Below are 13,808 nucleotides of genomic sequence, written 5' to 3'. Positions count from 1 at the left end.
ACACCTCTGACACTGTGTCGCTGTATGATTTGCTCTGGAAGATCGGAGGGTTGTCATTGATGTCCAGAATGTCTACCGTCCGGATGTTTTTTAGCTGAAATGAATAATGAAGACTTCATAGTCAAAGTTTTTGTGCTGGATCTTTATTTCTATAATGCTTTGAATTATTTTATGATGGTATGGTTTAAATAAATAAACATACCCCTGTGTTCAAGCAGGTGACTGAATAATATAATTTCTCTCCAAACTAGAAGAAATAAACATACAAAGAGTGAAAAAAAAATAATGATGCAATTTTATCAGCTTTGTCAGAATTGGTAAAGAAAGCTTAGTTAAAACAGAGACTATCTGACACTCTACTAACTCAATGAATCAGTAAAGCTGGAACAAACCTCCTTTAGTTTATCAGCATCCAGTGGTTTTCTGGTTCGTACAGAAGCGGTTGAATCTCCTTCAGAATAAATCAGCTCCACAAACTCCAAACCAACAGGAAAGAGATATGACTCCAGCACCAGACGATCATTAGGTCCGATATTAGTGAGAGTCTCTACTTCACCTTTAAACCAGATTAAATACACATTTAAATATGTATTCTAACACACAATCAGAATCATTTTGATTGTTCTTGTATTACTCTTGCAATGCTTAAAAGCAACAGCACTTGTATATATTCAATATATTCAAAATATATTTGATCATATATTATATATGATCAAATATATTTTGAAATATTTTAATATAAACATTTCAGAGTAGTATAAATCTATAATACTACTAATAATTATAACAACACAAAAGTTTTCTTGCAAAAGTGAAAAGACAAATGTAATATTGTAAACAATATGTTAGCATATCTCACCTTCATATCCCTCCTGGACGCTCCCTACATTGACATTAGTTCCAGTCGCACAGTTTATCTGTGATTGGCTTAAAGACTTAACAGACGGCTGAAAGCCTACATTCAATATGACAAACAACATTTAATCACACAAAACATAAAAACTATTTAAACAGGCAGTTTTAAAATTGGCCATCATTTTTATTTTCAGTGTTTTTGCTGGTGACGAGCTTCAGTTGTCATTCTAAATCGAATCAACAGTATCTGGTCGTATATTGAATATGACTTGTTTAAAACTCATGGAATAAAATATTTTATCACTTTGAAATATAACTATTTTACAAATATTAAGTCACATTACTTCCTGTTAAATCTTGACAAGCATTTTACTTTATTAGACAGACAGAAATTTGACTTACCAGTATCACTCAGTACGCTATGGAGATGCAGAAACGCTAAAATAAATAGAGAATATAAAGAAATTGAAAATGAGGCCATCTTTTCTGTAATGCGCTGTCAGCACAGCTTGTATTATGAAGCCTGGCAGTGAAGAGAACGACTATTTCTTGTGTAACATCTCTCTCTGAGCTGTTCTTTATTGTATGTCATAAACAGATATGGTATCTGCTGTAAGCAGGTATCAAAGGTGCTTCATAAAGTCCAATAATGCAGGAATGATGTGGGAGGGATTTTCTGGAAAGAAGTTGATGTTACAAGTTTATTTGAGGATATCTAAAATTTGAACCTTTGATATCAACCTTTACTTTATCAAATTTTGTCATTTCTTCCCATGCAATGGTTTTAGTCACTTCTATTCTTTTTTATCAGTATACAGCCTTCCAGAATACTTCATTCTGATTGGACAGTTGCAACATTTTAATGTCAAATTACCAATGAGCTGCATATTTGGTGTTGTCTGGTAACTGACTTCATACGCTGTGCTTTATGTTTTTCATATTCCTCTGTGCTCTCTTTCTTGTCACATAAAGGAATTATTTAATCAATATTTAACTTAATTTATTCATAAATTGGTGAGGTCATAAGATGAATACTGAACAGTCAACTGCTGATTATAGTAAAACCAACCCCTGTAGGATGATATAAGTTCATATCTGGGATTTGATCTTTTTTTGCAGTACTATTGCTTCCTTAATAATAACCACTCAGTTATTGTCATAAATCAAAAGACTTTTATGCTGGACTTTGGCCTGACATTGAACAGGCTGGAAAGATACTTGACAACAATGAATAACTCACATTCTGGTCTGCTGTGTATCAAAGCTTACTAGTTATGTTCCTTATTTTTCAGGACCAGTGTTTTATATATATACTGTACATCTGAGTCAACAAGGAGGAAGTCTGTGAGGGAGGGGCATGAAAAAACAAAGTGGAACACATCCTTCATTGCAGCTTATTGCAGCTAATCAGTAACTATACATTTTCCATTCCTTACAGAAATTAAAAATTATTATTGTCACAAAAAATATTATCATAAACACTGGTCAAATATTGAAGGTAAATATTTCAAAGCTCAATATCAAAGAGAATGCATATTTAAAAAAAAAAAAAAAGAAACAAAAAAAGAGTTGCCACACATTTGAGAATTTGTACAAAATTATAATTTATTTGATAAGTTTCCTGGCAATTTAACTAATTTAAATGTACTTAACATATAATTTTATACCAAATTTGGGCCAATTGTGATTAAAAGCTTTTATTAAATCTGCATTTATTTACATTTATACAACCTTTGCAAGCATGCTCAAACCATGCTCTACTGTTTGCACTATTCTTCATTGTGAATTGTTCTGTTAATAAAATATCATTCCAATCCACTGATATCACTGTCATCCTCAGTCACATCTTGTTACTGGAGTCTGGGAATCCTGAATGCTGAGAATCTCTAATGACACACAGGACAAAATTATAAGTAAGAATTTGTTACAAATGAATGATTAATGAATATATACTTAATGAATTATACTCAATGAGTTTGTTGTTACAGTGAAGTGCTTTATCTATCTAGATCCTGAATTTCTGTTAACAGAGAAGAAACAAGTTTAATCAGTTTTTATCTCATAACAAACCAATGCAGATACCATCTTGGTAAGTGAAGCACATTTTGCATTTGAGAATGTTTTATTATTGTTTATTTTATTTTTTGTTCACAAATGAGTGAACATTTGTATCTGATCTTTAACGATATTTGGCACTTAAGTCATTATATACCTGTATAGCCTCTGCTGTAAGCAGGTATCAAGGGTGCTTCATGTAGAGGCCAATAATGCTGAATTGATGTGAGAGGGATATTCTGGAAAGAAGTTGAAGTTACAAGTTTTTTTTTTTGGGGGGGGGGGGGGGGGGTATTTGAGATGACTTGAACCTAGATTTAATTACTGACATTGTTTTGAGTTTGTACTCAATCCTCTTCTCTTGCAATAATTTTAATATATTCTAGTTCAGTGGTTCTCAAACTTTTAAGGTGGTGAACCACTTCACAATAAAACCTAACATTCCAAATTTGAGTGAAACCACCAACTTTGCTTCAGAACTATTGACTAGTTTTAAACATTGTACAATTTTCCAACTATTTATCAGGGATCTTCACCTTTCTTTCTCAAGCCATTGTCCCTTTGCTAGGTAGAAATACTTAGCAAGAACCCCTTTTAACAAAGATTAGCCCTATAGATTCAAAATATGGCTTCTGTAAAGAGACATGATAACAATGACTAATTCACACCCTGCACAGCTGGGAATCTCAATGAAATAATTTTAAAATGTATTGTTATTTGCTAATTTCAACACAATTACTATCTTATCAGTCCTTTACAATTATCAGAATCAACTACAATATTTGTTATACCAATATCACACAGCAAATCAAGAATTGCACACTGAACAAAATGTATAACAGGGATTATAACTTATCTTCATGATTTTATATAATAAAGGGTTTCAAAGTAAAACCACAGTTATACCAACATGCTTTACATTATGCATATTGTAAGCAAAACCAGAGATAACACAGGTGCAATCCAAGGTTTATTTAAATAACTGAGGTACATTAAGTAAGCAAGGGAAGAAGATGGTAAGTTGGTGATCTTGATATAATGGCAACATAGCTGAGATAACTGGGATTCCCTTTGTAGGTTGCTGGTGTACTGCCACAGATGGAGTAGGTATAGAGGTGTAGCTTGAAGAGGGATAATGATAAAGGCAGGTAAGTATCCAAGGTAAGGAGCCGGGCAAGTTGACACTTAGTGAACAACAATACCAGACAATGTGAAAGTGCAGAGTGGTGGCTTAAATGCTGTGTGTTTATGAGGGTGAACAGGTGCAATGAATCAGTACTCAGGGGATTGTGAATAAATGGGTGGAGCTGGATTATCTGCCATTGATGGTGACTCTGTTACAATACCCCCCTCCCCCCACTCCATGGATGGTTTCAGTTGACCGAAAGATACGAGGACGGCCTCTGCCCCTAGGTGCTGGATGACTTGGGTGGTTAGTTTATGACAGCAGAGAGGGATCCAGTAATGTCTAAGGACATGAACGCATTGCACCTACCTTTCACTAATCCTCTTACATCTCCTCCCACAGGATCTGGCATTCCAGACAGCAGGGGCGGACTGGGGCCAAAAAGTGGCCCTGGACTTTCTGGCCCACAGAAGCCCACCACATCATAACGCATCCGCCCCTGTTTTGATGTCATTTATTAATTTAATATTTAATTATACAGTTTGGGGATTTTAATCAATAGGGTAACTGATCCTTCTTTGAAAAAAAAATAAAAAACCTGCGTGCAGCAGCTGTTCATTTAGCGATTCCTAATGAGCGATTCATGCTCACCACTACACAAATATTCTCCTAGAACTCACACTTTTGCATGCAGTTATGTGCTTTACAGATGAACTTGAAGTCTTTATTTATTTGAGATAATAAGAGATTTGAGATTTGAGATTTATTTGTTCAATAATAGATCATCTTTGACTCGGTAATAGAAGTTCATGATCCGATTCGTGAACAAATGATTCTTTTGAGTCAATCTTTTAAAATAATAATTTATTTTGTTTTAGTGAGGCCTGTGTTATGTATCCTTATTGACTTTATGATTAGTTAAATCTGTTTTTCACATGCATGGCCACAGAGTTAACCATTTCAGACAGTACAGGACAGCCTCTGTCTCATTCACTTTACGTCTGTGGGCGTTACGCACGGCTCAGTGTGGCCCAGGCACGGCGCCAGGATTTCAGTTTTGGATGGGCCAGAGCAATTGTGGGTGGGCCTTAAATTAAAAATGTTAAATAAAAAAAATTAAAAAATGTTATCCAATCACTGCTTAACCTAATAAAAATATTGACTAATATAGCCTACTCACTGTTATATTATCTGTGCATATACATAATATAGATGTTAAATAGCTTGATGCTCTTTAAATATTTTGTTGCATTGTTAAAAGTTTCGGTGAATAGGACAGACCTATCCGCGATCGCTCTCCATGGTTCTGACCGAAGAAGAGCGCTTTGGAATCTCATGCATGAAACGCATCATACCTGGGCCAGAGAGCTGCACGGGTCCGTCCGATTTTGTAAATCCGCATCCGCCCGTACCCGCAGTGCTTAAAACCGCATCCGACCCGTTTTCCGACAGCAGCACTGATTAAAATCCGCACCCGACCCGACCCGCTTAAAATAGAACCGACACCCGACCCGCACCCGAAATCAAATCAGTTAAGCCAATCACATTAGACACACTTTTGTCTAATTTTATTGCCAGGTCATACAGAAGTTATTTATGGAAAACTCTTTTTAAAAGATATTCGTATTTTTATACATTTTATCTGAATTTTGATCAATGTTTTATCAATCAATTGTCCGTATTTAATAAATAAGAAGCAAATATACAATGTAAAAAAACAGACAATGTAATAACCTTAGTGTAATTTACAGAATTACTAAAAAATATTTTGCTACCTAAAAGTTAAATATTGTTTTGTGTCAGGCTTGCATGCATGTCTATTTCCCTCATATTAAATATAAAACGCATGTGGACTGATATTTTTCCAATGGCTGGACTCCTTTATTAATGGAGTATATAAACAGACGTTTCAATATATTGGTATTAAAGGCCTTTTCTGAGAATTTATAATTCACGTTTTTAAAGCAAATGTCGAAATACGTGCTCTTTGGTCCATCAGTGCTTGAGTCACTGATCACATTAGACTAAAATATCTCATAATAAAATACAAAATTGACTGATTTATGAATGTATAATCAGTCGGATTTTTAAAGCGTTCATAGCTGAGCATCGCGAGAGGCGGATCTGCGCCAGAGCGCGCATGTGAATGAGCTGCACAAAGTCATTTTCAGATGCAATTAAAAAAACAGCAACAACCCTGGATAGCCTAGGTATAGGCCCATATTCACAAATGTGTTAGTTATGGAATTAAATATCTGATATTCCGATTGTCAAATGCATGCAAGTGGAAGTGTATTGTTGTTTAAACACCTTTATAACGATCGCGTTAGTTGAGCTGTATGCCGATATAATTTTATGACACAAATTTTGAAATAGGCTTAAATCAAACACATTTTAATTCAGATTCTGTTTATATATATATATATATATATATATATATATATATATATATATATATATATATATATATATAAACGTAAAACAAAAACAAAAACAACGAAAAAAAAAACAGCTGGCTGATATGTTACGTCTGTTAACTAATGACTCATGCAGCCGTTCGCGCGGTTGTGATTTTTTTAAAGTGGAACGTAGGCTCTTTTTTTACGTTTGCACGTGACGGTTTTGAACCCATGTTTAGACCCGTGTTTCCCCTGTGTCCGACCCGACCCGCACCCGTATCCGACACAGTTGGATATTTTTCACCCGTTTCAGCCAAATTTGCGGGTCACCCGTCGAACCCGTGCAGGACTCTAACCTGGGCTGCGTTTCCGTTGTTGTACCGAAATCTGACTCCCCGGACAAATCGCACTCCCCTTCGCGTGCACGCGCGTCACACATTTGAACGCAGCGCTTGCAGTTAAACCTTCAGCGGTTTATTATAAGCCTTTTATTGATCGTTTTTTGCAGTTGGCACCAAGAACGAACATAGAAACGTTGTCTGATTAACAAGCAGCTAACGGATGCAACCATGCCGACTGGAGAAGGTCGTCAACGGAATTAAACCGCAATTTCCAAAGTAAAAGTGCAAGTTTTACACTTAAATTATTAACTGCACCAACTTTATCATCTCGCAATGCTCTTCCTATAAAACCTGCTTTTCATTTAAACTGATATTTAATCACATTTAGTTTGTTAAACTAGGATGAATTTAGTTAGAATTTAGTTCTCGTAAAATAATATGTATTATTAATAATAATATCTAAGGTATTATTATTATCACGCAATATTTATTGTACGATCAGTATTTATTATTTGACAGTGCCTTTGCATCTTGCCCTACAGACTGTGTGTGCAAAAACATTTGACTGTAGCTCCAACAGGAAAGGTTTAATGGGGGGAGTGTGATTTTCACAGCACTAATATTGCACCTGTGGAAATTATACTCCCCCCACTAATATAGATTAAAAAGGTCACAGTGAAACCAAATTTATGCTGATGTCACATCTTGACCTACAGACTGTGTGTGCAAAAACATTTGACTGTAGCTCCAACAGGACAGGTTTGGTGGGGGGAGTGTGATTTTCACAGCACTAATATTGCACCTGTGGAAATTATACTCCCCCCCCCACTAATACAGGTTAAAAAGGTCACAGTGAAACCAAATTTATGCTGATGTCACATCTTGCCCTACAGACTGTGCAAAAACACTTGACTGTAGCTTCAACAGGACAGGCTTAATGGGGGGAGTGTAATTTTCACAGCACTAATATTGCACCTGATATTGATGATTCTTCTGACTTTGCTGCAGCCTGGAATTGACCTACTGGTTTCGTCTGGTCAGAGGAGAACTGGCCCCCCGACTGAGCCTGGTTTCTCCCAAGGTTTTTTCTCCATTCTGTCACCGATGGAGTTGTGGTTCCTTGTGTGGAAGATTTTTATTAGTAAGATTTTAATTAAACAAGTATATAATCAATGTAAATCTAGCCATTTTAGTTGCTAGTTATTACTCCATTATAATCTTATAGGTAATAGAAAGCTACGTGCTGGAATGTACAAAACTGAAGAGAAACATATGGTCAGACATACATACAGGGCCTTTGTTTAGAATAAATCAAGCAGGGGGCCTCTCCTCTCTAGGGAGGTATTAAAATTGTAATCATAAGGAAAAGTTTGACTATGTGGAACCGCCCCATATAATGTATATAAGGAGATACCAAATAACATTCGGGAGATCTCCTTGCAAGGACTCTCGGCTTTATTTTCTGTAAAATAAAGTCTTTTCTTCTGAGAGAAAAATCCCTGACTGAGTGTGATTCTTCAGAGAACGGGCAGACGACACCACAGATTTGGCACCCCAGATGGGACTGGAAAAGAGCAGCAGAGTGGACAGCCGCTTTTGAGCTGACCGATGATCAACACAACCGGGTGGCTACCATAAAATACGGTAAGCATTTTTGCTTATAAAATTCGTTTGTGTTGGTTGAGGTCAGTTCTGAGTGGTAAGGACATTTAAAATCTGCTCTTCCAAATTTAGAAAATAATAGGATATCTAAATAAAAAAAAGGGGGTTTTACTCCAGAAGAAATAACTGCATGCACATATTTGGTTTATTAATAGGAAAGCCTTGGAAGGTAACCTTAATTTAAAACAAAAATGGTGTAGGCAGAAAGACATTGTATGCAGTGGTCTGTGTTTATTGGAGAACTGGGCCTAGGAAGGACAGTAATAAACGGAGAAGCAGATTAGTTAAGGATTCGCGAGGAAAAGCCCCACGGATACCGCTTTGAGAAAGTATAAAGTGAAAAGTCTCAAAGGTCTGAACGGGTGGGCCCTTAAGGATGCTCTAGGGAGAGCGGTGTTTTGTTGTGTGGATGTAACTGTGTCCGGACGAATGAATGTGTGAACGATGATGAATGTATGAACAAATAAATTCCGTATTGGGTGGGTAAGGGTTGAGCACCGTTCCTGGACCGTCACTTCGGTGTGACCCGGCAGAATTGGACTCAACCCAGATCCACTTGAGAGGGATGAATGTATGATGAGCCTTGATAATAAAAGGACAATTAATGACTGATTATCCCTTAGATAAAGGGAAAAAGAATATGCAAGAATAAGCACTCTGGCTCGATAAAGAGTGTAGAAAGTGTGAATGAGTTTAGGAAAATAGTATCAATAAAGTTTGAATCAAGATCTAGAATAGGTTTTTGTATTTTGGATGTTTGTGTGAAAGGGGAGAAAATTCTCTGAGCCCAGTGCAGCGGGAGTGGGAGCAAGGGATGAAGTGTCTACATTAAAGTTGTATTACAGGGGTGGACAAAAAAGGAAAGAGAAGTAAAAAATAAAGAATTATGGTTAGAAATTGTTATCTAAAAAGTGATAATAAAATAGACAGTCAAATAATATAAAAAAGTGTAAATGCATGAGACAAAATAAAAAACTAAATTCAAAGAGGTATGACACATAGTAAAGAATAAAAAGTAGGGTGAAATTGGTAAAGAAAAAATAGTTAAATTAAGTGAAAGGAAAAGAAAAGATTGTAACCAAGTTACTATATAAAACTAAAAAGTAGATTTTTGATGGTAATAATATAAATAAAGATATGGCAGCCACACCAGTGGAAATAATTGGATTAAAATATCCACTGTGTAAAGAGCAAATAAACAAAATCTCAAAAAAAATGGCAGAAGAGAACAAAAAATATGACGACAAAATGGCCAAAGGAAGGGACATTTGATGTGGCATTCTGTGGGGAAATGGAAACTCTGATAAAAAACTATAAAACTAAAAGCATCAATATGAAAAGAGAAAAAAGAGAAACAAAGAGGGAAAAAGAGAAAGAAGTAATTGCCCTGTTTAAAAAAGAAGGTGAGGATATGTTGAAGAGTCTAAAACAGGCTGAAGGGGGCAGAGAAAGATAACATGAGAAAAGAAAAGTTATTTTCAGAGCCTCCCCCCTATTTGCCAGTACAAGGAGAGTTCCCAATACTCAAGGGAACAGTGGAAGTAACAGGAGAACTAGAGTTAGAAGGGCAGATAGAGATGGATGATAGAGAGGAACAAGCTGTAAAAACACAGAGGCAACCCAGAAAGGAAATTGCAGAAAGCTTGCATCTTGATTGTTACAGGCAAGCACGTAAAATGAAAGCTAATCAGGTAGATAAAACCTGGTTTGAGGAAGGATTAGAAAAAAAGAGGAGGAAAGATAGCGATATTGTAGCACAAGTACAAGCTATGGAAGAAGAAATGGAAGAGAAAATTAGAGAATCAGGGAAAAAGATACAAGAGGTAAATAAGTTGGAGAGAGGTAAGAGTAAGTTGTTCTATGGTAGTGAGGATGAGAATCAGGCAGAGGAGTTACTTGATAACGGTAAATGGGAACAGGGCAGAGAAAAAGGGACACTTAGACCACTGGCCGCACAGCTCCCAATTTTAATCAAGGGTGAGCAGGGACAGTATGTCCCCTGGGCTTCACAGGATCTTGAGGGGCTTGTCACTCGCCTTCCTGATATAAATGAGGGCGCGGGCAAATTTATTCATATGTTTGAGGAGGAAACAATGGGAAAGCTATTGTCCATTGGTGATGTTAAAGCTCTACTGGCTAAAATTATTGGAAGGACATAGATGGATGAAATTCTCCTTACAACGACTCTAAACAGAGCAGTGAACTCTCATAATATGGATGGGATTGTTTTTGATGCATTCCACCCAGAAGTATGGCAGGCATTGCGTGCGGAGTATCCGATCAGACTGAATCCTAAATCACTGAAGGGAGAAGAAATCGGGGATGCAGAGAATCCAACCACATATGTACAGAAACAGTTGAAAAGGTGGAAACAAGAAACTGAGGGGGATCCCGAGGGAGACCCATTAATGGCAACATTGTTTAGGCAAGCTGTGATTGATGCTATGCCGCCAGCAGTAAAAAGCAAGCTGGAGGATGTGGTCGGTTTAACTTCTAAAACACACAAAGAGTTTTGCGACCATGTGTCTCATGCAGTGGAACAACACAGAAAAAATGAACAAAAACTCAAAAGTCAAGAGAAAGAGTTACAACGTAAACTAACTCAATTACAGCTTGAAGAATTCACAAAGAAAAATAAGAAAAATATTCAAGCTTCAGTAACCAATGCAGCAGCCGAACAAATGACTATAATGCCTCCAGTAATTGCTCCACAACCAACTCTTCAGTCAAGCCCACTTACAGCAGTCCCTCCAAATGAACACTTGAACTCTGTGCCCATAATAAATGTTTATACTCAACAGCCAGGACAGATGGGATGGAGAAAAAACCCCATACAGCAAGTCCAAAGAGGCAGAGGCAGAGGCAGAAGCATGCCTCCAAGTCTGTGCTGGGGCTGTGGACAGCCCGGGCACAATAAAGCTGACTGTCCAACTCGTCAATGGTCACAGCAACCTCAAGGTGGAAGGGAGGTGAGCTGGCAACAGCCTAATCAGGGTCCAGTGCAGGGTCCAGTAAACCCTTGGGGAGGTCCACATCCAGGCTATTAGGGGTGCCCAGAGAATCCTAAAGGGGAGAGTCAGCTTCCAATTTTATCAACAAAAGCTGATCAAGAGCCTATTATGCATATTAAAATAGAGGGAAAAGATACTCCGATGATGATTGATACGGGCGCAAATCTAACTTGCATTAATTTGAAATATGCTTCACATCTCCCCATGTCTGGAAAATTTGCAAAGACGATAGGATTCTCGGGAAAAATGCAATTGATTCCCATAACAGCTCCAGTGTGTCTACAAACAAAATATCAAAGTATAACAATGCCCATTCTGGTATCAAATCAAACTCCTATTAATTTGTTAGGAAGAGATGCATTATGTAAATTAGGACTACAAATTTGGTGTTCTCCAGAAGGAATATATATTGATGCAATAGGAACAGAAACACAAATGATGGTTGCAGAGCCAAAAGCAAATGTTTATTGGATAGGACAGATAGAACAAGATGTGAGACAGACAGTCAATAAATGGGGAAAGTTTATTGAAGCACAGATACCTGAAGCACAGCTATCAAAGTCTGAATTTCATTGCACAATGATGTATGATCAAGAAAGCGATGAAAAAATAGAACAGAAATGGCAAAAAGAAACAAAAGGACAGCGGATTGAGATAGTCTCCCAGTACATCATCATAGGTAAAAAGGGAGCAGCTTTAAACATACCAGAAGGTGAAGTTGTCAAAAAATGGTTCAATGTAAATAACTCTGTCCCGCATATTGCAGTATATGTAGGAAAAAGTTGGGAAGCAAAAGATTTAGGACCAATGATAAAAAGGGCAGAACAAAGCAAATGGGAATCAACAGAAAACCAATTAATTTTTCATTCAGCTGACAAAAATTACATCAAAATTTTGTGTGCAACCAGTTTGCTGGGAATTCCACAGGAAGTAGTTATCAGCCAAAAGAAAGAGACACAGATGACTACAGCATCTGAGTTAATAAACACAACTGAGACTGAATTATTTAAGGAAATGGAGTGTCAGGTACCAACTGAACTATGGTCTCAGCATGACACAGATATTGGATTAATAAAATCAGCAAATCCAGTAAGAGTTCAACTTAAGCCAAATGCACGTCTACCTAGAAAAGCACAATATCCTTTACGGGCAGATGCTGAAGCAGGAATAAAAGACACAATTGAAGGCTTAGTGAAGGCAGGAGTATTGATAGAAACTACTAGTTACTGTAACACTCCAATTATGCCTGTAATCAAATCGGACAAAAACAGATGGCGACTTGTTCATGATTTACGAACAATAAATGAAATAACGGAAGATATGCCAGCTGAGGTACCAAACCCGCACACTTTACTGACAAATGTCCCTCCTGATGCCAAATACTTTACTGTAATTGATCTTTGCTCTGCCTACTTCAGTGTACCGCTTGCAGAAGAGAGTAGATATCTATTTGCATTTACATTTGGAAATAAACAATATACATATTCTAGAATTCCTCAGGGATATAAACATTCACCACATATATTCAACAAGATTCTTAAGGCTGATTTAGAAGACCTCGTAATAGACGGTACACTATTACAATACATGGATGATTTAATTATCTGTTCTACCACACTAGAACAATGTCACAAAGATTCAATTAAGGTGTTGACAAAATTAGCACAAGGAGGACACAAGGTGTCTAAAAACAAATTGCAGTATTGCCAGCCTCAAGTGGAATACTTGGGAAGATTAATTGCATTTGGCACACGAGCTATAGCTCCAGCTCAGTTAGAAGGTATAAGTAAAACACCGTTACCGCAGACAGTAGGACAAATGATGACTTTTCTAGGAATGACTGGCTTTAGTGCCGACTGGATAGAAGACTATGCAGTAAAGACAGGGCCTTTGAGAGAAATGATGAAACAAGCAGGATTACAACATTTAAGCAATCCATTAAAATGGAACACAGATGCCTTACTAGCATTTGAAGCAATAAAAAAAGAATTACAACAGGCCCCTGCCCTGGGAATGGCAGAATATGATAAAATGTTTCATCTATATGTGGCAAATAGAGTTGATGGTTATGCATCAGCTGTATTGATGCAAAAGACCTGTAGTGGAAGGAAAAAACAGCCTATAGCATACTACAGCACAAAGTTAGACAATGTAGCCCAGGGATATCCACCATGTTACCAACAAGGTTTAACTGCAGTGTATTATGCTTATGAAAAAGCATCCACAATAACTATGGGGTACCCAGTGACTATATATACCCATCACAAAGTTGTGGAATTAATAGAACAAGGGAAATTTGTTCTGACACAAGCTCGAATTCTAGCCTATTCCTCATTACTCACATATCCAGATGTTACCA

General features: G+C 37.0%; 1 protein-coding gene across 4 annotated transcripts in view; it reads right to left on the bottom strand.

The window, feature by feature from the left end:
- LOC132144030 (protocadherin Fat 1-like) overlaps nucleotides 1-13,808 on the bottom strand; it is a 101,914-nt gene that overhangs the window by 12,220 nt on the left and 75,886 nt on the right. Inside the window, exons 1-5 of one of the 4 annotated variants that reach the window (XM_059554745.1) lie at nucleotides 1,258-1,445; nucleotides 860-955; nucleotides 393-556; nucleotides 203-247; nucleotides 5-94 (exon numbers count right to left, since the gene is read on the bottom strand). The exons of the other annotated variants lie outside the window; for them this stretch is intronic. Coding sequence (XP_059410728.1) covers nucleotides 5-94; nucleotides 203-247; nucleotides 393-556; nucleotides 860-955; nucleotides 1,258-1,336 — 474 coding nt within the window. The 5' untranslated portion in view covers nucleotides 1,337-1,445. Of the gene's footprint in view, nucleotides 1-4; nucleotides 95-202; nucleotides 248-392; nucleotides 557-859; nucleotides 956-1,257; nucleotides 1,446-13,808 lie in introns of those variants that run through there. 4 annotated transcript variants of the gene reach the window in all.

The sequence above is a fragment of the Carassius carassius genome, chromosome 7 (genome assembly GCF_963082965.1).
Source record: "Carassius carassius chromosome 7, fCarCar2.1, whole genome shotgun sequence".
NCBI lineage: Eukaryota > Metazoa > Chordata > Actinopteri > Cypriniformes > Cyprinidae > Carassius > Carassius carassius.
The sequence above is the reverse complement of the archived record's forward strand: the minus strand, read 5'-3'. Positions and strand labels throughout refer to the sequence as shown.